General features: G+C 47.1%; 3 protein-coding genes across 25 annotated transcripts in view; 2 read left to right on the plus strand and 1 right to left on the minus strand.

Moving 5' to 3' along the window:
• Positions 1–15,943, plus strand: part of LOC101012449 (cytochrome b5 domain-containing protein 1) — a 28,203-nt gene extending 12,260 nt beyond the window's left edge. Inside the window, exons 5-6 of one of the 3 annotated variants that reach the window (XR_002517963.2) lie at positions 4,165–4,231; positions 7,898–8,103. Coding sequence is in view for 2 of the 3 variants with exons in the window: in XM_009189589.3 (XP_009187853.1) it covers positions 14,961–15,097 (137 nt within the window). In the remaining variant the exon portion in view is untranslated. Of the gene's footprint in view, positions 1–4,164; positions 4,232–7,897; positions 8,104–14,960 lie in introns of those variants that run through there. The other 2 variants (XM_009189589.3, XM_017950320.1) reach the window with 2 other exon arrangements.
• NAA38 (N(alpha)-acetyltransferase 38, NatC auxiliary subunit) overlaps positions 1–16,764 on the minus strand; it is a 30,308-nt gene extending 13,544 nt beyond the window's left edge. The window contains exons 1-2 of one of the 2 annotated variants that reach the window (XR_002517964.2): positions 16,747–16,764; positions 14,543–14,643 (exon numbers count right to left, since the gene is read on the minus strand). The gene's annotated coding sequence lies outside the window, so the exon portion shown is untranslated. Of the gene's footprint in view, positions 1–14,542; positions 14,644–16,471; positions 16,688–16,746 lie in introns of those variants that run through there. The other variant, XR_004179335.1, reaches the window with a different exon arrangement.
• The window catches only part of CHD3 (chromodomain helicase DNA binding protein 3), a 28,023-nt gene continuing 18,009 nt past the window's right edge, over positions 16,098–26,111 (plus strand). For 10 of the 20 annotated variants that reach the window (XM_021928692.2, XM_021928697.2, XM_021928698.2 and 7 more), the window contains exons 1-8: positions 16,098–16,391; positions 20,992–21,104; positions 21,919–22,089; positions 22,288–22,412; positions 24,627–24,910; positions 25,145–25,275; positions 25,517–25,667; positions 25,817–26,010. In XM_021928692.2, the coding sequence (XP_021784384.2) occupies positions 16,115–16,391; positions 20,992–21,104; positions 21,919–22,089; positions 22,288–22,412; positions 24,627–24,910; positions 25,145–25,275; positions 25,517–25,667; positions 25,817–26,010 (1,446 nt within the window). In that variant the 5' untranslated portion in view covers positions 16,098–16,114. Of the gene's footprint in view, positions 16,392–16,967; positions 17,639–19,044; positions 19,147–19,204; positions 20,424–20,991; positions 21,105–21,918; positions 22,090–22,287; positions 22,413–24,626; positions 24,911–25,144; positions 25,276–25,516; positions 25,668–25,816; positions 26,011–26,111 lie in introns of those variants that run through there. The other 10 variants (XM_021928694.2, XM_021928704.2, XM_003912284.5 and 7 more) reach the window with 8 other exon arrangements.

A 26,111-nucleotide genomic window follows, 5' to 3' on the forward strand; every position in this document is an offset into this window, starting at 1 on the left:
ACTCCAGCCTGGGTGACAGAGCAAGACTCTGTCTCAAAAATAAAAATATATATATATATTTTAAAAAGCAGATCTAAAAAACTTGCAGAAGGGAAAGACAACAATTACAACAATTTTGGGCTTACATCTTCCTCCTTCTGATTAAGATGATATCCCTTACTCAGTGAGAGCAAGGAAAAGGATTTAGCTAAAAGGCAGCAATAGAAGGATGAGCAGACCAGATAAAATCTTTTAATCAATTAAAAAACAAACAAAAAATATTTTAATTGAAAAGATATATTGCAGTATTTGGGTTTTTTATTAGGTACCGGAGGTACAGAGAACTATTCCATAGCTCAGAAGTTGAGTTACTTCTATTTTAAAATTTATTTATTTTGGCCAGGCACGGTGGCTCACGCTTGTAATGCTAGCACTCTGGGTGGCTGAGGTGGGCAGATCACCTGACGTCAGGAGTTCAAGACCAGCCTAGCCAACATGGTGAAACCTCGTCTCTACTAAAAAAAATACACAAAAATTAGCCTGGTGCAGTGGTGCATGCCTATAATCCCAGCTACTTGGGAGGCTGAGGCAGGAGAATTGCTTGAACCCGGGAGGTGGAGGTTTTGGGGAGCCAAGATCATGTCACTACATTCCAGCTTGGGGGCGACAGAGCAAGACTCCATCTCAAAAAAAAAAAAAAAAAAAATGTAGAAACGGTGTCTCACTATGTTGCTCAGGCTGATCTTGAACTCCTGGGCGCAAGTGATCCATCCACCCCAGCTTCCCAAAGTGTGGAGATTACAGGTGTGAACCACCCTACCCAGCCAGAAATTATTTCTAAAAAGATGCCACACCATCATATTGCGCTAAGCACATCTAGAAACAAATTCATTATGCCCTCCTAAAGCCAGCTTCTTTCTCAAGTGCTATTAACAATGTCCAATTCTTGAGCCATCACACCATCCAGTTTTCTTTTTTCAGGTCTACTATGGTCCACAAGTTTAGGTATAAATCCCACCTCTCAACAGCTCTGACCTTAAGCAAGATATTTCACCTCCCTTTGTCTGTTTTCTCATCTGTAAAATGGATATTAGGATAGTTTCTACTTTATAAGGTTATTGAAAGGAGTGAGTTAGTACATGTTAAGTACATCTTAGATAGTTCCTGGACACAGAGTAAAACTCAATAAAAGTCAGCAATCATCATCCTATTGTTCATCTTTTGTACATATACTTTACTACTTTTGTTTTTTTCTATTGGTCTTTTTCTTATTGTTGATTTCTGTGACATCTTTATTTCATCAAGAATACAAACACTAGCTTGCTATCTTCCTTTCTATTTCCTTACTCCTGCTATTATACAATATTGGAGTAATCCTGGAGCCAGTACCCCACCCTAGCAGCTTCTTGATTACAGAAGAAACAGGAATTAGATCTCTGGTGGGCCTGTTCTAAAACGTTCTTTTTTCTTTTCTTCTTCTTTTTTTTTTCTTTGAGGTGGAGTCACTCTGTCACCCAGGCTGGAGTGCAGTGGCGCAATCTTGGCTCAATGAAACCTCCGCTTCCCGAGTTCAAGAGATTCTCTTGCCTCAGCTTTCCGAGTAGCTGGGATTACAGGCATGCGCCATGATGCCCGGCTATTTTTTGTATTTTTAGTAGTGATGGGGTTTTACCATGTTGGCCAGGCTGGTCTTGAACTCCTGACCTCAAGTGATCCACCCACCTCAGCTTCCCAAAGTGTTGGGATGAGAGGCGTAAGCCACCAAGTCTGTCCTTACAATGTTCTTGTCACTCTGGAAACTCAGTCTGTAGTTCTTCTTTGGCCCTTCCAAAGCCCTAGTTTCCTGGATAAAGTATCTTTCTGAGCTAGTTTCTATTATGTCTGAGCTCTATTAGAGCACACAGTATTTACTGAATAAAATGATCTGTCATAAATGGCACAAATGTTTTCCTAGCTAGTCTTTTAACTTTATGATGTTTTCTTACATAGTAAAATTTAGTTTCATTGAGTTAAATGTATCCACATTTTCCTTTATGGTTGATGCTTGTTGTATGCTGAAGCCTTTTTCATCCCCAAGATCAGGAAAATATTCTTCCACACTTTTTCTATCTCATTCTAGTTCTCTAAAAAATTTTTTGGTCTTGCTGAATTGAGCAGAATTACATTTTCGTTTTGTTTTGTTTTTTTGAGACGGAGTCTTGCTCTCTTGCCCAGGCTGGAGTACAGTGGCACAATCTCGGCTCACTGCAACCTCCGCGTTCAAGTGATTCTCCTGCCTCAGCCTCCTGAGTAGCTTGGACTTCAGGTGCCCGCCACCACGCCCGGCTAATTTTTTTATTTTTAATAGAGATGGGGTTTCACCATGTTGGTCAGGCTGGTCTTGAACCTCTGACCTTGTGATCAGCCCACCTCGTCCTCCCAGAGTGCTGGGATTACAGGCCTGAGCCACTGTGCCTGGCCAATTTTTGTTTTTAAGGTCACAATTTAATCCATCTGAAAACTAGTAAATAGTAAGGATCCACCTTTTATATTTTCACAAATAGTTTTCCATTTATCGATTATGCATCATTATTTATCAATAATCCTTTGCCCCACTGATTTAAAGTATCACCTTCGCCATATATTAAACACTTGAAGCAGTCAACAGATATTTATTTACAGGGTGCCTAATGTGCGCCTGGTGCTAGACTGATATGACAGTGGAGAAGGGTGACAGGGCCCCTCCTCTCTGGAGCCTAATGAGAAAGATAAAGGATAATATGTTAGCACATAGGAGGGGCGCCTATTATAAGCTTGGAGAGTCAGGGGAGTTTAGTGCATGCCTGCTTACTGTGTGTCAAACACAGTACTAAAGACCTTAAAAGTATAATTCCATTGACTTGGTAATATTAGGGCTTCACAAAAAGACATATATTGCCATTTTAGTGGAAGAAACAAACTCTGAGTAGTGGAAGCAGCAGAACCCAGCCCTGTCTCCCAAGCCCAAGTTCTTAAGTACCATGGCTGACCACTAATCCATACAGCACTGCCTCTTTGAAGGGGGACTGACGAGGAGGAGTCAGAGAGGCAAAGGAAAAACCAGGAATGCAAAACTACAGAAGTCAAGCAAATTATTTTTCAAAAAGGGGGTGGTCAAGTGAAGAACTAAGAACATCCTCTGATTTTTAGCAACCAGGAGGTTGTTGGTAATTTGGTGAAAGCAGCTGTAGTGGGGGCAGAGGGCTGGAAAACGAGTAGGCAAGTAGACACTGAGGGCAGTTAATTCTTTCAAGAGGCTTGGCTGTGAATGGACACAGTGCGGTAAGGTGGCAGCTAAAGGGGTCCAGAGTATTTCTTTCAAAGATAAGGAGATTTGAGCACATTTTAATGTGGTTGGGAAAGAGCAAGTGGAATGGGAAATAAAGGACTGAGTTAGAGGATCGCTGGTAACCACTGTCCCTGAGAAGGTGGCAGGGGTGAGACCAAGAGCCCAAGTATAGGGATTAGCTTCAGACAGGACAAGAGGAAAGGATAAAAGGACAAATATGGACAGAGTTAAACATGTAGTTGAGTGTTGGAATTTCAAGGGAGTTCTCATATGATAATCCAGCTCCTGGAAGTAGATAAGATTTTCTATCTATTATGAAATTAAAATGAACATATGTATCCTGTTCTTTAAAATGAACTAGTATAAGGAGAAGGTTTTGAGGAAGTCACTGTGGAGAACTAAGCTGACTAGGAAAAAGGATGAGCAGAAACACTGGTCTGAATGGTCATGGTGTTTTCTTCAGCAGCCCTTTGCATTGTGGGTGTAAACAAGCAACCAAAGTGATACAAGGCCAGGGGTTTGCAGGAAGGAAAATAAGAAGAGGGCACCAAGACAGTGGCAGGAGCGTGGTTAAAATGATAGACCATGGAATTTAAGCTGGATAGGAAAAGAGGTGAAGATGGTATAGCTGATTAGGAGAAAATGAGGAGCTAAGGGACTATAGTGTCTCATGGTGGGTCCAGGAATAGAGTAGAAGTAAATGAGGGGGCTGGAAGGATAGAAAGTTGTGGCCCAAGTTGGGGGTTTGAATTTAATATTTCAAAAGAAAGTCCAGAGATGGGGTCAGAAGTGGGATAGCTAGACAGGTCTCTGGAAATAAGGGGATCAAGGGACCAAAAAGTCTGGGTGATGAATAGATCATTCATGTCGATCCTAAGGTCACCGAAGATGATGGCAGGACTAAGTCAGGTGTCAGTCATCAATGAATGAAGGAAATGTCAGGAGGTAAGTAGAAAACAGTGAGGAAGAGAAGGTAAGGAACACACAGCAAGACTGCTGCAGCCTTAAAGAAATAGGGGCTTCTTACACAAGATGAGGGAATCTGGAGGCAACAGTAGAGATACAGAATTAGCCAGGCGCGGGCCGGGCGCGGTGGCTCAAGCCTGTAATCCCAGCACTTTGGGAGGCCGAGATGGGCGGATCACGAGGTCAGGAGATCGAGACCATCACAAGCTAATACTGAGTGAAACCCGTCTCTACTAAGAGAAATACAAAAAAAGCCGGGCGAAATTGGCAGGCATGCATATAGTCCCAGCTGCACAGGGAGGCTGAGGCGGAAGAATAAGCGTGAACCGGGGAAGGCTTGCAGTGGAAGGCTGAGATCCGGCCACTGCACTTGACCCTAGGCTGACAGCTCGGGCTCCATCTCAAAAAAAAAAAAAATTAGCCAGGCGCAGTGGCTCACGTCTGTAATCCCAGCACTTTGGGAGGCCAAGGTGGATGGATCACTTGAGGTCAGAAGTTCCAGACCAGCCTGGCCAACATGGTGAAACCCCATCTCTACTAAAAATACAAAAATTAGCTGGGTGTGGTGGCGGGCACCTGTAATCCTAGCTACCTAGCAGGCTGAGGCAGGAGAATCACTTGAACTGGGAGGTGGAGGTTGGTGAACCAAGATTGTGCCACTGCATTCCAGCCTGGGCAATAAGAGCAAAACTCCGTCTCAAAAAACAAAAACAAAAATAAAAATAAAAAAAGGGTGGGTGTGGTGGCTCACACCTGTAATCCCAACACTTCGGAAGGCCACTGGTGGGAGAATCGCTTGAGGCCAAGAGTTTAAGACCAGTTTGAACAACACAGCGAGATTCCATCTCTATAAAACATTTTAGGCCGGGCGCGGTGGCTCAAGCCTGTAATCCCAGCACTTAGGGAGGCCGAGACGGGCGGATCACGAGGTCAGGATATCGAGACCATCCTGGCTAACACGGTGAAACCCCGTCTCTACTAAAAAATACAAAAAACTAGCCGGGCGAGGTGGCGGGCGCCTGTAGTCCCAGCTACTTGGGAGGCTGAGGCAGGAGAATGGCGTAAACCCGGGAGGCGGAGCTTGCAGTGAGCTGAGATTCGGCCACTGCACTCCAGCCTGGGCGACAGAGCAAGACTCCGTCTCAAAAAAAAAAAAAAAAAAAACATTTTAAAACTATCCAGTTGTGGTAGTGTGTGCCTGTAGTCCAGCTACTGGTGAGGCTGAGGCAGGAGGAAAGCTTGAGCCTAGGAGTTGGAGGCTGCAGTGAGCTATGATCACACCACTGCACTCCAGCCTGGGTGACAGAGCAAGACCCTGTCACTAAAATGAAACAAAACAAAAAACCCTCTGTAAGCAATATTTTAATGGTTTCTCACAATCTTTCATTGATGTCTAACTTCCTCACTAAAACTGGCTTTAAAGGTGACCAAATGACAAGTACAATACTTTTCTTGATTTGTACTGTTTTTTTAAAGACAAGGTCTCACTGTGTTGCCCAGGCTGCAGTGCAGTGGTATAATCATAGCTCACTGCAGGCTCCAGCTCCTGGGCTGAGCTCTCCTTCTGCCTCAGTTTCCTGAGTAGGTAGGACTACAGGCACGAGCCACCATGCCTGGCTAATTTTTAAACTTTTTTTGTAGAGATAGTCTTGCTATGTTGTTCAGGCTGGTCTTAAACTCCTGGCCTTAAGGGATCCTCCCCTCTTGGCCTCCCAGAGCGTACTGGGATTACAGGTGTGAGTCACTGTATTGGCTGGTTTGTATTAAAAAAAATTCAGATAGAATTCATATACCTTATTCACCATTTTAAAGTGAATTCAGGGGTTTTTAGGATATTCACAAAGCTGTGCAACTATCACCATTATCCAGAATTCCAGACATTTCCATCACCCCAAAAAGAAACCCATATCCATTAGCAGTCCCTCCCATTCTTCCCGCCCCTGAAACCTGCGCAACCACTGATCTACCAGTTGCCTATTCTGGACATTTCATATAAATGGCATCAAATAATATGTGGCCTTTTATGTCTAACTTCTCTTACTTAGCATAATGTTTTCAAAGTTCATCCATCTTGTAGCATGTATCAGTACTCCATTCCTTTTTACGGCTGAATAATATTCCACTGCATGGATATACTGTATTTATCCGTTCATCAGTTGCTGGATATTTTTGTTTACACTTTTTGGCTATTATGAATAATGCTTCTATGAAGATTCATGTACAACTTTATGTGTGGACATATGATTCAATTATCTTGGGTGTACACTTAGTATTGACATTGCTAGGTCATATGGTAGCTCTGTAGTTAACTTTTTGAGGAACTGTCAGTTTGTACTCTTCTTGATGAAGCATCTAGTATCAATGATCGCATCTAGTACATGAAGCATCTAGTATCAATGATCGCGCCTTCCTTCTGAAGCTGTCTTCTTACTCTACCATATCAACACTACCTGGTATACTTACCACTTGAACAACTTGTTTTTCTTTGGCTTCTCCTCTCCCCACTCCATCCTTCAAAGTTCCCCCAAGGTTCTGACCTCTACTCTTCACTTGATATTCAAAAATTCTTACCCTTTAAAGAGGTACCAAGTCCTACTATACCCTATCATGAACTTAACACTCCAGCCATATGAGGTCTACATACTACCTGCTAAATTCTTTCTTATCACACCTAAACTGCCTTTTTTCTTCCTCTGTGCTACACAAATCTCAGTTATTTGTGAGCTAACCTCAAATGCAACTACATATGAAAGTTATTTACTTGTTTCCCTGCTTCCAACCAAGAAAGAGCTTTCTTCTCTGAACGCTGATTTTATAGCCCATAACCATCATCACAATCATATATTGCTACTTAGGTTTTCATGTCTGTTTTATGCCTTATCTCAAAAAATGTCCCTCCTCCCTTCACCTAGTCAATCTCTTGGTCACTAAAAAATTTTCAAATTGCTTTATAAGATGTACAATGAAAAAATAATTTCCCCTTCCCAATGGCAACTACTGTAGTTTCCTGTATATTCTTCCGGAATATTCCATGGATATTCACATATTTTTTCTTTCATAAATGTTACCATGTTATATATGCTCTTCTGTACCTTCCCTTTTTCCCTCTCATATTTTAATTATTCTTTAAAGTGGAACCTCACTAATGTTTTAAAAACCCTAACTACATTACATCTACTGATTGTACTTTGCTTACACATTTTCACTTCAAAGAACCAGAGATTCATTAGGAATTATTTCTTTAGAGAAGTCATACTACTTTTTATCCCACTTGGCTCCAGTTGCTAATGTAATCAATGAAGCTACTTAATTTTGTTTACATAAATAATAAATACTTTCTCATTGTAAAAATTCAGAATTATCCATGAAGCAAACAATCCCCCTTGAATATTTTTTCCAGAAAGTAACCAATGTTACCAGTTTGGTATGTATAATTCCAGCATTTTTAAAGGCATTTAAATCCAAATAAATATATCAGTAAAAATATTATTTTCTAATTTCTTTAAACATAAACTAAATGATGTCATAACATATACACTGTTTTACAATTTGCTTGTTTCCATTCAACAATATATTAACCATGTCTCTACATATAGAAGTAACTCATTTTTCTTTTTCTTTTCTTTTTAATGGCCTGTGACACAGCCCCAGGAGATCCTGACAACATGTGCCCCAGTAACTCCTTTTTCTTAATTGCTGTGTAGTTTGTTTAGCTATTCTTCACTATTGGAGATTTAGGGTGTTTCCAGTTTTTTGCTGTTACAAACAATGTTGTAATGAACGGCTCTGTAATGTCACCCTATGCACAAGTATGGTGACTGTTTCTCTATAATAAATGGTAAGAAGTGGAACTCTGTGTCAGAAAACACTAAGTTTATAAGTATAATAGATACTATTAAATTGGCCTTGCTAGTTCTGCGGTATAGTTGTTATAGTTAATAACAGTAATATATGTGACCATCAGTTTCACATATTAGTGTCCTTTAAAACTCTAGGACATCTCATTGACTTAGAACTCATGTAGTATATAGTAGAAGAACACTAGATTGGAAACTGAAAGATAAAAGTTTAAGCCCTGGTTCTGTCTCTAACTACTAACTTGATCTTAGGTAATCCTTTCAATATCTAGGCCCCAGTTTCTATACCTATAAAATTAGATTAAAGTGATATTTTCTAAAATATGTACCTATATTAGTAGCATGCAAGATGCTTTTACTTTTATTGATTTTTATTTTAATAATTATCGCATTTTAAATTAGAAAGAAAAACATAATGACAGTATCAAATGAAAGATTTATGGATATTATTTCAGTACAAAAAATTCATTTTTTTTGAGAGGGGAGTCTCATTTCAGGCTGGAGTATACATGATTCAAATGCCCTACTTCCTGCGGTGCACTTATCTCCACCTGCCTCACCCTCCTGAGTAGCTGGGATTACAGGTAAATCACCACCAATTCTGCTTTTGTATTTTTTTTTTTGGAGACTTTGAGTCTCCCACTGTGTCTCCCAGAGGTTGAGTGCAGTGGCTTGATCTCGCTCACTGCAAGCTCCTCGGGCCTGGCTCTATTCTCTCCCGCCAGCCTCCTGGGCAGGTGAAGCTGGGACTACAGGCGCCCCGCCACTGCGCCCAGCTAATTTTTGTATTTTTAGTAGAGACGGGTTTCACTGTTAGCTTGTGATGGTCTCATCTCCTGACTTGATCCGCCCGCCTCCCAAAGTGCTGGGATTACAGGCTTGGAGCCACCACCACCGCTTTTTGTATTTTTAGTTGAGACGTTTCACTGTTAGCTAAGTAGGATAGTCTCGACCTCCACTGTGGATCCTCGGCCCGCTGGCTTCCTCAAAGGGCTGGGATTACAGGCTTGGAGCCACTGTGCCCGCCAAAAATTTAACTTTTTTTTTTGGAGACGGAGTCTGCCCTGTGCCCCAGGCTGAGGCAGTAGCCGATCTCGCTCACTGCAAGCCCCTGGGTTCACGCCATCTCCTGCCTCAAAAGCCTCCCAGCAGCTGGGATCACAGGCCGCCACCTCGGGCCTGCTAATTTTCTCTGGTATAGTGGTAGAGACGGGTTTCACCTGCAGCTAGCTGCAGGATGGTCTCTGGATCTCCCTGACCTTCGGTGTGGGATCCGCTCTCGCCTCGGCCTCCCAAAGTGCTGGGATTACAGGCTTGAGCCACCGTGCCCGGCCCAAAATTTAACTTTTAAAGAACACTCATTTAAGTTAAAGAAAGGTGAGTGATTTAAAGAAAAATAGTATGCATATAATGGTATAGCTGATATATTAATATGGCAAATCATGATTGCGATATATGAAGGACTGAAGTTTCCTCCTTGATGAAATCAAGAACAGGTTAGATTAAAGCAGTAGATCCTAGACTTTTAGATTTTAATGATCAATAAAATGTAAAAAAAAAAAAAAAAGAAGTTAGTAATCAACATGGGGTTGCTGACTTTTCATTGTGCTGAGTAAGGACATTAAGAACAACAAAGCTCATAATCCCAGCACTGCAGGAGGCCGAGGCAGGTGGATCACTTGAGATCAGGAGCTCGAGACCAGCCTGGCCAACATGGTAAAACCCTGCCTCTGCTAAAATTCCAAAAAATTAGCCGGGCGTGGTGGCAGGTGCCTGTAATCCCAGCTACTTGGGAGGCTGAGGCAGGAGAATGGCTGGCACCCAGGAGGTGCAGGTTGCAGTGAGCCGAGATTGTGCCATTGCACTCCAGTCTGGGCAACAAGGGCGAAACTACGTCTCATAAAAAGATATTTAAAATTATTTAAAATGTTTTATAATTATAAAAGAAGTACATGTTGAAAATTTTCAGATTGTACAGTCATTCTTTTTCTCCCCGCTCCCCACTAAAATCAACTCACATTCTGCCATGCAGATCTATCTCCGCTTTAGAAAGGAAGTTTTTAACATTATAAATATGTATATGTATTTAATAATATGTAACATTATAATTTGTAACATAAATACAAGCATATATACATATATTATTCTGTATAAATATACTATATACTATATTTATTCTATATAAAAATATATATCAGAAATATATCCTCTCAGAATAAAGGACAGACTTCTCCAGGAAAGGACATGTGGCAACCTTTCTTAGCCATTTGAGAACCACTGATTTACAAGACCTTCCATCTCTAAAATACTATGATTAGGTCTAGACTATCCTGAGTATTTACATGCCTTTCATTATTATCACTAACCTATATATTTCAAAAGACAATTAGGAATCTCTTTAACATCTCCTTGGGTAGAAAATCATAGATTGCAAGTGTTTTTCTCAGTCTTTTCATCTGCTTGTTGTATGAGTGCCTGTCTGTGCTCTATTACGGATTACCACTGGCTCCCTACATCAAAGTTTTAACCTGGGGTCCAAGACTTCAGGGTATTTGTAACACCATGAAAACATATGTGACATTTTGTGTGTGTGTGTGTGTGTGTGTTTTTTTTTTTTTTCCCCTGGGGAAAGTTTCTAACTCTCTCCGATCCTAAAAGGTTAGAAACTAGTGCTTTAGATATGTTTCTTGCTTTTACGTTAAATAAATAATCCTATTCTTGGCTTGAGAGTCACTTAAAAATTTTTCTTCATTTGCATTTCACAGCTGAATATTTGAGTTCTTTGTTCTCACCTTAACAGTCTTCTCATTAAAACCAAAAAATATTCTCCTCTAGCAATTAATCATAAGGAATTTAAATTTTTTATTTAATTTTTATTTTTTGACGTACCAAAAGACAGAAGGAGGCAGAGACTGATGCCCCACAATGAAAGTGACAGGCAGGGAGACAAGCAGCTAGAGACAGTGAGACACACAGGCACAGATAAAAGGCCTAAGGACAGAGAGACTAGACAGGCAAAAGAAATATAGAGAAACCTGGAAACACAGGAGAGACACAAGAACTGAGCAGACAGAGAAGAGGGATGGCAGAAAAATAGGCTGGCAGGGAGGGAATGGAGACTGACAGAGAAGGCAGTCAAAATCACCAAAAGGGATGCAGACAGGCAAACAGAGAGAGAGAGAAGGGAAGACAGATAAAGGAAGAAAAAATAAGGTAAGAAGGAAGACAAAGTGATAATGGTGTTTTATACAACATAGTGCTTCATAATTTATAAAGTGCTATCACATACATTATTGCAGGCAGACAGGGAGAATCCAGCAGACAGATGGGGTGATGGAAGGATACAGGCCAATCAGACAGAAGAGAGGGGAGAGGGCCAATCAGAAAAAGAGGCTAGAATAGAGACCAAGACAGACAGATAAGAAGAAAGAACCAAGAAAAGAGAAGTAAGAGAGGGAAAGAGGGAAAGAGTGGAGAGACACAAAGATAGAGGCTGAAACAGTTAAACTCAGGAAAACAGGCAGTAAAAAAGCAGAAATGAAAGAACAGTGCATTGTGTGTACAAGTTTTATTATCATCTTTTTCAACGAGACCTGGTTAGAGGCTGTGTCTTTGTCTCCTTCAAAGAGTTATAAAATGTCTCTAAGGTGGCACGTGAGTGGAGCCAGAAGGCTGGATGAAAAAGGAAAAAAGTTTTAATCAGGAGAAAGCTTTTTAGACTAGGAGGAAGACAAACTTCTTAGGCCTAGGTCAACAACCTAAAGGATCTTAGATTCACATGACCTTACATAATTCATACAGACTAAGTGAGAAAAGCAGGGCAGTCCTCTCTCTACTCTGTATGCATGTAAGCTCAGCTTACTGTTACTTATTAACTGTGCCTATACGTATATGGTACTTTTTAGTACTACCGGTGCTTTCATGCCTTCTCCAATACATATTTCAGTGATGAAGGGACCAACAAAGCTGTCTTGCTGTCATCAGACCACTTACCATGCAGAGCAGACTACATTTGGAGAGAGTAAAGCCTTCCTGAGCACTCCTCAGGTACTGGTAGTGAACGCATGCAACCAGCAACTAGTCAATCCAAAAGACAAGTGCTTTGGGTAGCACTTGGCAGAATCCAAAAGACCAGAGATGGCAAGCCCAGCCAAGTTAGTTAGGAGTACTGACAGACTGACAGAGGAAGGAGCATCCAGAAAAACTGGAAGAAAAGTAGGGAGGAGTACAGCAAAACACAAGCAAAAGCAAGCAAGCAAAAAGACTTGTGTGTGTGTAGACTCTTCTCTGGAGCAGTATCCAGGAAATGCCAAACAGTGGCTGCTGCTGGGGAGAGGAACTCGGAGACTATGGGAGAAGGATGGGAGAGAGGCTTACTTTTCACAGTACACTTTCTGTACTTTTAAAATGTTGTACCGTAAGTATGTACTGCCTATTTAGAAGTTAACTGGGAAAAAAGAAACAAAAGAAGAGAGAAAAGCAAGAAGAGATGTGGACAGCAAGAGCCTGCCAAGCAGACAGCAAAAAGGCAGGAAGGCAGCGAGAGACTGGGAAAATGGCAAAAAGACTGAGGCAGGCAGACTGTGTGAGGAACCAGAAAGACAGAAAAAGAGATAACTGAAATAAAGGCAAACATGAGAGAAGGCAGGGTAGGGGATGTGGCAAGAAGTTAGATAAGACTTTGAGGCAAAGGAGTTACTGAGAGGTTTAGGGGAGAGAGACTATCCTCATTGATGGATGTTGGCAGAAAAGAAGCAAAGGAAGAAAATGCTAGTAAGTACGAAGACTAAAGAGAAAAGCCTGAAACGGTGGGATAGCAGCAAATAGGGTAGACAGGCAAGAGAGATCTAAAGGGAGGCAAGGGAAAAGGAGGAACTTAACAGGCACAAATAAGAAAAGGAACAAGCAGAAGGGCAAGAGAAGAGGCAAACCAAGATGGGGAGCCGTGGCAGGGCCTGGAAGGTAGACAAACCGAGAGATGCAGGCTAAAAAAGTGATAGAGACAGGCAGGCGGGGAGACAGATGGCTAGAGAGAGAGTGGTGGGCAAACAGCCAGAGAAGCAGACAGACAACCAGAGAGGAAAAAGAGGCTGCCAGCCAGTCAGGGAGGAGCAGACAGGCAGGCAGGCAGAACCATAACAGGAGCAAGCAGGTAAAGAGGCAGAAACAAGGAGAGAAGAAGAAAAATCAAGAGGTCAGTAGAGAGAGAGAGAGAGAGAGAGAGAGAGAGAGAAAGAACAGGGAAGAGATACAGACAGGCAAAAGGGAGGATGGACAAGGAGAGGGAGAATAAGGCAAATTAGCAAATCCACATGCAAAGCACACTCGAGAGAGAGAATGATGAATGTTTGTATAGGGATGCACACAGCCACCTTGAGCCACCCGCACCTGCAGATGATGGCACATGTGGCAGGCAGAGACTCTCAGTATAGAGAGAGGGCACAGAGGCAGAGAGGCTGCAGCGCACATGATGCGCAGCGTGGCCCACATTCACGTGGAGATGCTTTTCCCATACACAGTACGACCCACAGACACACACAGAAGGGGCCAGAAAGAGGGGGAGTCAGGCACACATGAGGAAGAGCCACACACAGTCAGAGACTGGAAGACAGAAGCAAGCAGAAAGAAGACAGAGACGGAAAGTCACATAGAGGTGACAGAGCCTGAGGGTCCGAGGGATGAGAAGGATAGTCTCAGTTAAAAACAAAGACATAAATAGAGATAAGCCCACATATAGAAAGAGGGAGATAACCAGATGAACTAGTAAAGAGGGACAGAGAAAGAAGACAGGAGAGCAAAATCGACTGGAAAACTAGAAGAGGAGGAGGAGTTAGACTTAGTACAGAAATGATGTGGGAACCGAAGCAAGAGAATTCCAAAGGCCAGGTTGAAAAAAAGAGATGGAAACCAACACCCAATAAAGTGCATTAGTGTGGAGAGTGGAACATTAATAAAGAACATTTTAGCTTCATAAACAAAAATGTGCGTCATCTTCCCAGTCACTAATACTTTCTGGTTGCTGCCCACCTACCCCTCCCTCTCAGGGTGCTCTTGAGCACCGCAGAAGATGGGTGGCCAGCAGTTACACTGGAGAGGTAGAGGAATAGCCCAGAGAGAAATGATTCCACAGGCATGGAATGGGAAGCAAGGGAAGGGGCAAAGGGAGATCAAAGGAACGGGAGGAAGCTAGAGTAAGAAAGGGTCAACAACAATGTAAGAGGGTAGAACTGAGCTATTTGCCCTCCTTCCTTTGCTCCATTTGGCAAGGATCATTTTCTGTCTAGACCTCTCTGAGCAAATCTGTATGAGAAAGCTACTTTGGGACTCCTTTCCAACTGTCCAATTCCTGGTACCACTTTACCATAAACACTGGGGTACAGTTGGAAATCACAGGTTAGAAAGTTAGATGAAAACGCCTGGGTATAAGCCCTACCTCTGCTTTTTCTCAGTTCCAGCTCCTTTCTCTTTCACGGTACCTCAGTTGCTTCTACTTTATCGGATAGTGTTGGAGATCATGGAGGGAAGGCAAATATACTGAAACGGAAGAAAAAAGAACATAATTTCATGATCTTCAGATTTGATTCTTTCATCTTTATCCTAAAAATTTGTTCTATTTACCCCCAAATTAATCTCTCAAGTCAGTTGAATTTTACATTCTAGCAATTGGAGGAGGGGAAAGCGAGGGAAAGGGGTAAAAGAGTAAAGATAAAATTTACAACAATTATAAATCACTGAAAAGGCTGGGTAAAGGGGAGAATCAAACATGGACTCCTTTGAAAAAAACTCAATCATCGTATCTATTCATATCTCTCCCCCAAAAGTCACCAGGATTTCTATCACTTTTTTTAAAGAAAGAAGAAAAAAATCCAGTCCCGCTTCTCATTTAAAAGATATGTACACAATTAAATGCGTTGTGACTTCAATGAGGTATGTAGAAACAGAGTTATATATAAACATATATTTCATCTTTTTCCTTTTCAATGCCTGAAGGGGAAAAAAACCTTCACATCAAACCACTCCCTTCTGAAGTATTCAAAAAAAAAAAGCTTTTCTTTAGAGAAGGGAGGTGGGGAGGAAGAGACTAGTAAAGAAAATAAAAAAAAATTAAATCTAGTTGGACTAGTATCTAACTAGTTAACCTTTAACAATTTATGCTGATGTCAGACTGAGCATGAGTACTGATTAATGCCCCCCCTCAAATATTTTTTATAAGGGGGGAGTTAGTCACAGCAGCCATTTTTGTTTTATGCAGAAATCCTTCATGCCCCCCCAACACACACACACACACACACACACACACACACACACACACACACTTCAGTACACAAGGAAAATATCTCTATTAATCTGTGCACTAATCAGTTATGAAAAAGGAGAAATTTGTGGGTTTCTGGGTAGAGGCTTGGAGATGGGGGTGTAACAGGGAGGAGAATGGGGGGGTGAAAAATGAAATATTAAGCCAGCCATTTTGTTTGAAAAGGGGATTTTCCCCCCTCTCCCTTTCTTTATGGAGGGGGTGGCGGTGCTGGAGGGGGGGTTGTTTTAAAAATAATTTCAAGGCGGCCATCTTAGTGCCTCAGCTCTGAGAAATATTTCTGAGCGCCCCCCTCAGAATTTAAATATATTTAAAGCAACGGAGAGGGGGGCAGAGAGAAGTCGAAAACTTTTATATATATACATATATATATATATATTTTAAATCCCCCTTTCTTGTTCTCTTGGGAGGAAAGAGAGAAGGAAAAAAAGTCTTTCCTCAATTTTTTCCAAGACAATTTTTGGGGGTGGTTTGGCCCCCCTCCTCAGACGGCGGCCCCGAGGGTGGGGGTTTCGGAGGGGGGTGGCCCGGGGGTTTGGGGGGCTGGGGGAGGCGGTGAGGAGGAGGAGGACGCCGCCGCCGAGGAGGAGGAGGAGGAGGAGGAGGAGGAGGAGGAGGTGGTGGTGGTAGCGGTGGGGGAGGCGGGCGGGGGGGGGGGTGGGGGGGGGGGGGGGGGGCCAGAGCCACAGGATGGCTTCCCCTCTGAGGGACGAGGAGGAGGAGGAGGAGGAGATGGTGGTGTCGGAGGAGGAAGAAGAGGAGGAAGAAGAGGGCGACGAGGAGGAGGAGGAGGTGGAGGCGGCCGACGAGGACGATGAGGAGGACGACGACGAGGGAGTACTCGGGCGCGGGCCGGGCCACGACCGGGGCCGCGACCGCCACAGCCCCCCCGGCTGCCACCTCTTCCCGCCGCCGCCGCCGCCACCGCCGCCACCGCTGCCCCCGCCGCCGCCGCCCCCGCCGCCAGGTAAGCGGCTGCCCCGACTCCCCCCCAAGCCCGAGTGGGAGCCGCGGGCGCGCGAAGCCGGGCGGGGGCGAGGCACCCACCGCGCGGCCGAGCCGAGGCGAATCCGGAGCGCGAATCCGGGGCTCGGGCCCGTGGCCCCGCGGCGGTCCGGGCGGTCGGGGCGGGCGGTGGCGGCTGCGACCGCGGGGCCAGGCCTCCTCCCCTCCCCCGCCGCACCCCTCCCCCGCCGCCGCCGCCGCCGCCGCCGCCGCCACCGCCACCCCGGCTGGAGAGCGCTGGGCGCGAGCTGCGCGCGCGGACCGGGCCACTCGGTCGCGGCTTTCGGGGGAGGAGGAGGAGGAGGTTTTTTTTTTACCCTCGGCGGGGAGGGGGTAGGCAGGAAACGGCCAAGGCGAAGCCAGGGCCCCCTCCCTGGCCGAGCGAGGGACCGCGGAGACCCTGGCGGCCGGACGGCGGCGTGGGGGAGGGGCGCGTGGGGGAGGGGCGGCCGCGCGAGCGCCCCTCGGGCTCGGGCCCCGGTGGGGTTGGACCGAGGGAGAGTGGGGTTTCCCCGCCCGGAGCAGCCGACGGGCCTGCCCCCTCCGCTCAGGACTTGGGCAGGCAGAGTGGGGACGGTGTCCATCGGACCCCCCCTCCACCCGCGAGGACTTAGATGCCCGCCAGCTGAGGGGCGTGCGGTGGCACGCGAGGGAGGGGTCTTGTGAATGTTTGTGGGCTGCTGATGAGTAGGGGCAGGTGGTGGCTACAGTCCACGCAGACCACTTCCTGGAATAAGACTGGAGCTCGTCCCCTCGCTCCCCCAGCCTTTGCAGGGGACAGCAGTCCCTTAGGATTGGGGAGCGGAGAGTGTCTGGGGAACCAGATGCCCCCAGCTCCACCCCCTTCATCTCGCCGGGCCTCTGGGCTCTTTTGTGTCAAGTGCGGTGGGGGGGGGGGGTCCCTCTCCTGACCCCGTCAGTCTGGGGTGGCCAAGCTGCCCAGCTGTGACTCTCACGTGGCTGCCATTCACTGTCACTCACTCTCTCGCTGAAACCACCCACTCCCTGAGCACGTTGGGGGGCGTGAACTGCCCACCCAGCTGTTCTGCAGCTTGACCATCACTCAGCACCCGTCCCCCGAGGTGACAAGTCACCCGGCGGCACTCTCTGGGCGGCGCTCTCCAGACCGCTGCGCCGCGTGAGGCGCCCAGCGGTGTCCCCCTCAGACCACCCTCCTAGTGGAGTGATTTCTAGTCTTCTTTGGGATAGGTGAGCATCTGGGTGTCCACACCCCCCGCCTGGGGAACGGCAGGGGGACGTCCGCACCCCCGGGCCTCTGGCTGCCATGCGGCACAAATGCACCAAACTTCAAAACGGCCAACACCGGGCTCTTTGTAAAACTCATATTGATCCGTGTGGCTTCTGTGGCAAACGTTCCTGTCTAGCCGAGACGACCTTTGGGGGAGCGGGGGGTGCTTTCTTGTGGGTCGGGGAGGGATGTGCGTCTCCTGGAAACTGGATAAAGTCTCCCGGTCCCCCAAGCTTGTCTGAAAAAGGGAAAAGTTTTGAAAAAGTTCTCCCAGAGAGCCCCCTGCCTTGGCAGGAAGGGGAGGAATGAGGAGTTGTGGGGAGAGGGTGCCTTTGGGGTTGCCTCCGGCAGAGGCGCTGAAAAGAGGAAAAGAAAGGCCGCCAGGTCCTGCCAGGGGCTTGGCAGCGCTCACCTATTTGTATTGGGACTTGGAGTCTGGGGTGGGGTTGGGTGGGTCTCGGATCTGGGTACGTGGGGGAGAGAAGCGTGAAAGGATCCGAGGTTGAGATGGGTCTTTGTGTCAACCTGGCCTCCGCTTTCCTTCTTGGCTTTCTGAATAGACCAGAAGAAACGTCAAAGGCTGCTTACATTTTACATCTGAAATGAAAACCCACCTCCCCTCTCCCCCTGGGCAATTTTTATCTCCCTTTCAGCCCTCCAAGTCGAATGAGTGACCCAGATACACCCCCTCAGATGACTTTCGGAGGTAAAACTTCGGGAAAATATTTTTAGCCCACTCATTATTTCTGTCTACCTAAGTGTGGGGAAAATAACCCTCCTCTAAGGCAATGTGTTCAGGCTGCCCTCGCTCTTCCTTGTCTAGAATATGCATTTGTGCACAGGAGAGGTTTCCATTGTTTTCCATTCCGACTGCTTTGATTCTCACCATTTTGTTTTACATTCTTACTCAAGACCAATTTTATCCCTTCCCCCTCTCTCCAGTCTCCTTACATTGTTAAACGTTTAAAATAATAGCAGTCGTGTTGGTGGGGGAAGGGAGCAGGAAGCCAAAAACTCATTTCTTCTCCCTCCCCCTTCTGGCAAGTCGAGAGAAATAATATAACATAATATATAGATGTGATTCCTTGGGGGTGGGGGTGGGGAATGATTGTGGGTGGTGCGGAAAATTCTGGTAGTTTCTTTGCAAAAGGTCTGAAAATACAAACCCACCCCCTGCCTGCAGTACGCATGTGCAGCAGACCTATTATGGTGGTGCGTTGTGGGGGAGGGAGGGGAATTTGAGAAAAAATAAATATATGTGTGAGAGATTGATGGTGAGATTAGAAGAAGAGAGGGGCGGGCAGGAGGCGAGGCTTCGGTCGAGACTCCTCCCGCTTGCTCGGGCGGCCAGGCTCCGCCCTGCGCCCTCCGGCCCCCGCCTCTTTCCTCCCTGCCTCCCTGAGATCCGAGCCGGGGATGTGGGAGAGTCTGGGCTCCAGGCCAGCATTGAGTGGCTGCTGAGACCGAGGTTGGGACTTAGATTTTGCTTTATTACCCGTCCTTGCTTTTCCTCGCCATTCTCGCCTTGCCTCTCCCGCCACCGACGTCTGCCCAAGTTCGGGAACCTCCCGCTGGGGTGGACAGTAGAGTGAACGGGCTTGTGCACCACCCCTGGCTGGTGGTGGCCGAGGCCGTGTCCCTGATCCTTAGCCAGTTGGCCTGCCCTTGCCACTGCCCCGGCAGCCTCCGTTTCCACGTTCAAGTCAATCGAAGTCCCTGGGGCCAGGGGAGCCGGCTGCTGGGGCATGGCGCCTTCCTTGCTGACTTCCTATTACAGTCCCCATTCCGTTTCACACCCGGGCTCTGGGCAGCCACCTCCCTGCACACACGCACACAGTCCTAGAGTGTCTTCCTGCACAAGGGGACACAGGATGCTGTAGTTAGCAGGAAAGGTGGCACTGAAGGAAGGAGAGGCTCCGACTCTGAGGCAGTGGAAACGGAGGCCTCTGGTGTTAATTGTGGCTAATTTTCCGTTGGCTGTTGAGGGAGGGAGAAAGGATTGTGTGTCCTAGAGCTAGGGGCTGGGCCAAGCCCAGGCTTTCCCGTCCTGCGTCGGCTGCCTCTCTCTGTACTAGACAGGTCTGGCTGGTTAGTCTAGTGCTTGGTAGGGGAGGGAGGCGAACCAGAGCCCCAGGGCGCCAGGTCTGTGGGGCATCCTGTCTTCCTTTATGTGGGGTAACTCTCCATTCCCCAAGCCTTCACAGAGTTAGTGACACCTTCACAGATATGGGGTGGGGGGACATCAGGGAAGAGCCTGCCTGGGGCCCTCTGATAGAGACATCTGGGGAGAAAGCCAGGGACCTAGCCCTGCTGAAGCAGGTACAGGCCCTCCTCTGGATTTGTGGGCCTCAGTGTGTGTGGGTGGGTGCGCGCGCGCGTGTGCTTTTGAGAAGGCATGTGCTGGGTGTGTCTGTCTGCGCCTATATCTTTGTTTGGGTCTCCCATACTGCCTATAGATGAATGGGTCAGGATATCTGGAACAAAATACGGAGGTGAAGGGTGAGATCGGGAAACAAAGGGTATGGCCCCCAAGTTCTCAGAGGGAGCGGGGAGATGGGAATAGAATTGAAGGTAGGTTTTAGGCTACTTGGGAGGAGGAATGTTTAGGTAATTGTGGAGACTTTCTCCTGTCGAATTAGGGTGTGATGAAGGAGGCAGACACTGTGATCCTGTGGGCAAGAAGTAAAAATGACCAGCTGAGGATTTCTTTTCCTCCAGGACTGTGTTGGGGTGACAGGATGCCTGGTAATTATCCGAGGAAATGTAAATAGAGGCCTCCCTCTTGGCAAAAGGATGTCAGGGCCCCAGGGTGTTAGTGTGAGAACCCAGGTGTCCACCTTTGGCTCTCCCTCCCCAGCATCTGGCTTAGGGAGCTGCCAGCTTGTGTCTCCCCACTCCAAGTGCTGGGGTCAGGCCAGGCCAGCAGCTGGGCATGGCTTCCCCAGTTCCTGGGCAGGATGCCAGCTGGCGAAGTGAGGGGGAAGGCAGGAGGAGCCCTGGCGGTGACTGAAAGGACCTGCCACAGTCAGAGCCCATGGCCTGGAGCCTGGTCCCTTGTTAGTAGGAAGGGAGGGAGGGGAGTGGTTTGGCTGCTCTTCTCTTCTGACCCCTGACCTCCCATTCAGAACCAGAGCATCCCAGAGTACTCGAAACACTTTCTGTTTGCATCCAGTGAGGGGAGGCAGGGCTTGGAGGAGTTAATGCCCCAGTTCCTAGAGAGCGGGAACTGCTGTGGTGGGGAAGGGGCAAGTTGAGGGGCCTCAGGGGCTGGAAACCTAGAGGCTTAGGTTTTCTGATGCTTTTTGCTTCAAAGATAAGGATGACATTCGGCTGCTGCCTTCAGCATTGGGTGTGAAGAAGAGAAAACGAGGACCCAAGAAACAGAAGGAGAACAAGCCAGGAAAACCCCGAAAACGCAAGAAGCGTGTAAGTGTCAAGAATTTCTAACTCTGTGGCAAGGCTCAGGAGACCCATTCTCAGAGACCTACATTTTCTCTGGTCCTGATTACTGGTGTGGGGGTAGGGGTCTGAAGCCAGGGAGGCTTGATCCCCTGGGCCCCCCAATTCCCTGCCACTGTTGGCCTGTATCTCAGGGATCTGGGACCCTAACTTCATTCACCGCAACCTAGTGAAGAGCCTTGTTGTCAGCGTGACTTGCCTCAGCAGCAAAGAGAAGCAGTTGAAAGCACAAGCTCCGGAAGAAGACTGTATAAATTCAAGAGTCCAACATTCCTCTGTCTAGGATACCAGGCCGTTTATTTGGCTCTCTGTGCCTTAGTTTCCTCATCTGTAAAAGTAGATAATGGCCGGGTACAGTACTTCACGCTTGTAATCCCAGCACTTTGGGAGGCTGAGCCGGGTAGATCATTTGAGGTCAGGAGTTCGAGACCAGCCTGGCCAACATGGTGAAACTCCATCTCTACTAAAAATACAAAAATTAGCCGGGCGCAGTAGTACATGTCTGTAATCCCAGCTACTCAGGAGGCTGAAGCAGGAGGATTGCTTGAACCTGGGAGGTGGAGGTTGCAGTGAGCTGAGATCACACCACTGCATTCCAGCATGGGCGACAGAGCAAGACTCCACCTCCAAAAACAAAAAAAAAAAAAAAGGAGATAAAAAATTAGTTACTATCACATATGATTGTTGTGAAGATTAAAAGAGATAAGATATGGTATGTGCTGAGAACAGTTTCTGGCAGTGGTAGGGATGAATAAATGTTATTTTTATTTCTTTTTCTTAGGACAGTGAGGAGGAATTTGGTTCTGAGCGAGATGAGTACCGGGAGAAGTCAGAGAGTGGGGGGAGTGAATATGGAACCGGACCAGGTCGGAAACGAAGAAGGAAGCACCGAGAAAAAAAGGAGAAGAAGACAAAGCGGCGGAAAAAGGGGGAGGGAGATGGGGGGCAAAAGGTGAGTAGAATTAGGGAATGAGAGTGAGAAATCCGCATTAAAGATGGGCATGAGGAGGGGAGGAATGGAGCCTGGACTGGAGAATGGAGCAAGAAGCAAGAAAGCCCAGGGAAGCTGGTGGGTTGGTAGACAGGCATGTGTGGGGCCTGGAATAGGGCCTGGAGGAGCACCTACTTCACCAAAGCCCCTCTCCCACAGCAAGTGGAACAGAAGTCATCAGCAACTCTGCTTCTGACCTGGGGCCTGGAGGATGTGGAGCATGTGTTCTCTGAGGAGGATTACCACACACTCACCAACTACAAAGCCTTCAGCCAGTTCATGAGGTGCGGTAAGACTGGGGAATCCTCGCTAATAGACACTTTTAATTTGAGGGAGGCCCTGGACCCCTTGGAATCTGATGAAAGCTATGAAACTGCTCTCCAGAGAATTCACGGCATATACACACCCAATTCCACACGTCATTTCAGGGAACTCTTGGACTCGTAAGGATCCAAGAACCCCAGTTAAGACCTCTTCACTGAGGGGCGAGGGGTGAAGGGGCGATCATGATTCCAGTGCTGGGTTAGAGAACTCTTTCGCAACAGAATGAAGTGAGGACAGAATATAGTGAGCCCTCCGCTGCCCCAACAGCTCCTTCTTCTGCTCTGTGACTTCTCTCTAGCTGGACCTGAGAGATACCATCAGTGTTCCTAAACTTCCTTTGCTCACTTAGCAGGTCCCGTGCCCCTTCCTTAGGCCTTGGTAATAATGGAGGGTCCATTGCTGGCCGTGGGACCTGAGCTTCAGTGGCTCCTGAAGAAGGGTAGAGAATAGTAGAGTAGAAAATAACAGAGATGGGCCGGGTCCGGTGGCTCACGGCTGTAATTCCAGCACTTTTGGAGGCCAAGGCAGGTGGATCACCTGAGGTCAGGAGTTCAAGACCATCCCGACCAACATGGCGAAACCCCGTCTCTACTAAATACAAAAAAAATTAGCTGGGCATGGTGGCACATGCCTATAATCCCAGCTACTCAGGAGGCTAGGCAGGAGAATCGCTTGAACCCGGGAGGTGAAGGTTGTAGCGAGCCAAGATCACGCCATTGTGCTCTAGCCTGGGCAATGAGCGAAACTCCATCTCAGAAAAAGAAAAGAAAAAGAAAACAGTGCAGACGTATTTTTGGGGAGGAGGCACTTTAACATATCAGTTCAGTGCTCTGGAGGCAGCTGCTGAGGTTCAGATCTGGTTACATTTTGGGCAAGCAACTTAACCTCTTCAATCCTCAATTTTCTCTTCTATAAACCGGGAATAGTAATATATACCTCATAGGAATCTGTGTGGGTTGGGTGGGATAGTGAATAGAAAGCACAGTACAATCAGTGCCTAGCCCCTAGGGAACATTCAGTAACTGATGACTGTCATTAGTAATGTTGTCTCACCTACCTCACTGCTGAACATGGGGCTTTTCTCAGCACCATGGCTCACCCATGTCAGCACAAGTGTTTAGCACCCCACCCCAGAGCAGAACCAGCATGGTCTATCTCTTTCACACTTCGTCCTACAGAAGCCCATCTTCAGGGCCCATGGAACTTACTAGTAAAATGCAGAGAATCATAGCAACTCAAGGGTATTATTGTGAGGACGAGATAAGGTGTAATATATGTGAAAGTGTTTTATGAACTGTAAAGCAGTATACAAAAGTAAAGTATTTTTGTTAGTTTTATCTTAACCTTTTATGTTTTTAAGTTTTATTTTGCTGTTTTTTATTTTCCTTTTTTTTTTTTGAGACGGAGTTTCACTCCGTCGCCAGGCTGGAGTGTAGTGGCGCAATCTCGGCTCACTGCAACCTCTACCTCCCAGGTCCAAGCAATTCTCCTGCCTCAGCCTCCCGAGTAGCTGGGACTACGCGTGCCACCATGCCCCACTAATTTTTGTATTTTTAGTAGAGACGGGGTTTCACCATGTTGGCCAGGATGGTCTCCATCTCTTGACCTCATGATCCGCCTGCCTTGGCCTCCCAAAGTGTTGGGATTACTGGCATGAGCCACCGTGCCCGGCCTATTTCCCTTTTTTTAAAGACAGGGTCTCATTCTGTTATTCAGGCTGCAGTGCAGTGGTATGATCATAGCTCACTGTATCCTCCAACTTCTGGGCTCAAGTCATCCTCCTGCCTCAGCCTCAGGCGCCACCACACCCAGCTAATTATTTTTTTTAATTTTAATTTTAGTTTTTTATAGAGACAGGATCTCGTTTTGTTGCCCAGGCTTATCTCACAGTCCTGGGCTCAAGCGATCCTCCTGCTTCAGCCTGGGATTACAGGCATGAGCCACCGTGCCTGGTCTGTATTTCTTTTTTAATGCTTTTTTAAACCTTTTCTTTCTCCGCTTTTTTAAAACTTATTTTTATTTGTTTAGTTTCTTAAATGGCTGTTTTTCCTAATAGGACATATTCTCACCACCCAGGAATCCTAGCATGTACATAGATTTAATTGATGAGGGGAGATGGCAGTGTTCCCAGACCATCTGTGAAGGGTCCGAGTTTTCTGCTTCTGTATTTACAGGCCCCTGATTGCTAAGAAGAATCCTAAGATCCCAATGTCTAAGATGATGACCATCCTTGGGGCCAAATGGAGAGAGTTCAGCGCCAACAACCCCTTCAAGGGGTCAGCAGCTGCTGTGGCGGCGGCAGCGGCAGCAGCAGCAGCAGCTGTAGCTGAGCAGGTGTCAGCTGCTGTCTCATCGGCCACCCCCATAGCACCCTCCGGACCCCCCGCCCTTCCACCACCCCCTGCTGCTGATATCCAGCCCCCACCCATCCGAAGAGCCAAAACCAAAGAGGGCAAAGGTAGGGAACTCTCTTCCAACAACTGTCATTTCACCTTCCAAACCGCATGTCTTCACATTAGAGTCTGGAACTCTCACCTTCCCAGCCCTGATTGCCGGAGGAGAGATGCTTTCCAGGAAGTGGGGCTTAGTGAAACCACAGCCCACAGAGGAGTCCAGAGGCTCCTGTGACCTCCATTATTCCAGGATGTCATGACCTCTCCTTTTTCCTCTTCTCACCCAACTCCTCATTCAGGTCCAGGCCATAAGAGACGGAGTAAGAGCCCCCGAGTGCCTGATGGACGCAAGAAGCTTCGGGGAAAGAAAATGGCACCGCTCAAAATAAAACTAGGGCTGCTGGGTGGCAAGAGGAAGAAAGGAGGCTCGGTGAGTGACCCGTCCCTGTCTGCTAAACACCCGGGGGCCAAGGATCCAGAGACAGGGATCCGTGAGGGCCAAGGATCCAGAGACAGGGATCTGTGAGGGCCAAGTATCCAGAGACAGGGATCCGTGACGAACAAGGATCCAGAGACAGGGATCTGTGAGGGACGACGGAGCAGGAAGCCAAAGGCCTGGGGAGGGCGTGGAATGAAGTCTGCCTCACTGACGGCCACGGGGCTATGGGCAGTATGTTTTTCAGAGTGACGAAGGTCCTGAACCAGAGGCTGAGGAGTCAGACCTGGACAGTGGCAGTGTCCACAGTGCCTCAGGCCGGCCTGATGGCCCTGTCCGCACCAAGAAACTAAAGAGAGGCCGGCCAGGAAGGAAGAAGAAGAAGGGTAAGGAGTGTTGACTGCGTGTGATCCTGTCAGTGGGCCGTCCTCTCATTCTTATTTTCAATTTTGACTTCTCTCTTCAACCCTTCTCCCTCTCTCTCTCCATCTCCCCCTGCCCCACTTCCTTATCCCTCCACCGGGGTATATGACAGTCCTGGGCTGTCCTGCAGTGGCCGGGGAGGAGGAGGTTGATGGCTACGAGACGGATCACCAGGATTACTGTGAGGTGTGCCAGCAGGGTGGGGAAATTATTCTGTGTGACACCTGCCCTCGTGCCTACCACCTCGTCTGCCTTGATCCTGAGCTTGACCGGGCTCCCGAGGGCAAATGGAGCTGCCCTCACTGTGTGAGTACCTAATGCCAGCATCTGATGACCCTGAGGAACCCACCCATCTCTTTCCCCCTTGGTTTCACTTACCCTCTTCCTACCCCCAGATGGCTGGACTT

This window comes from Papio anubis, chromosome 17 (genome assembly GCF_008728515.1).
Source record: "Papio anubis isolate 15944 chromosome 17, Panubis1.0, whole genome shotgun sequence".
NCBI lineage: Eukaryota > Metazoa > Chordata > Mammalia > Primates > Cercopithecidae > Papio > Papio anubis.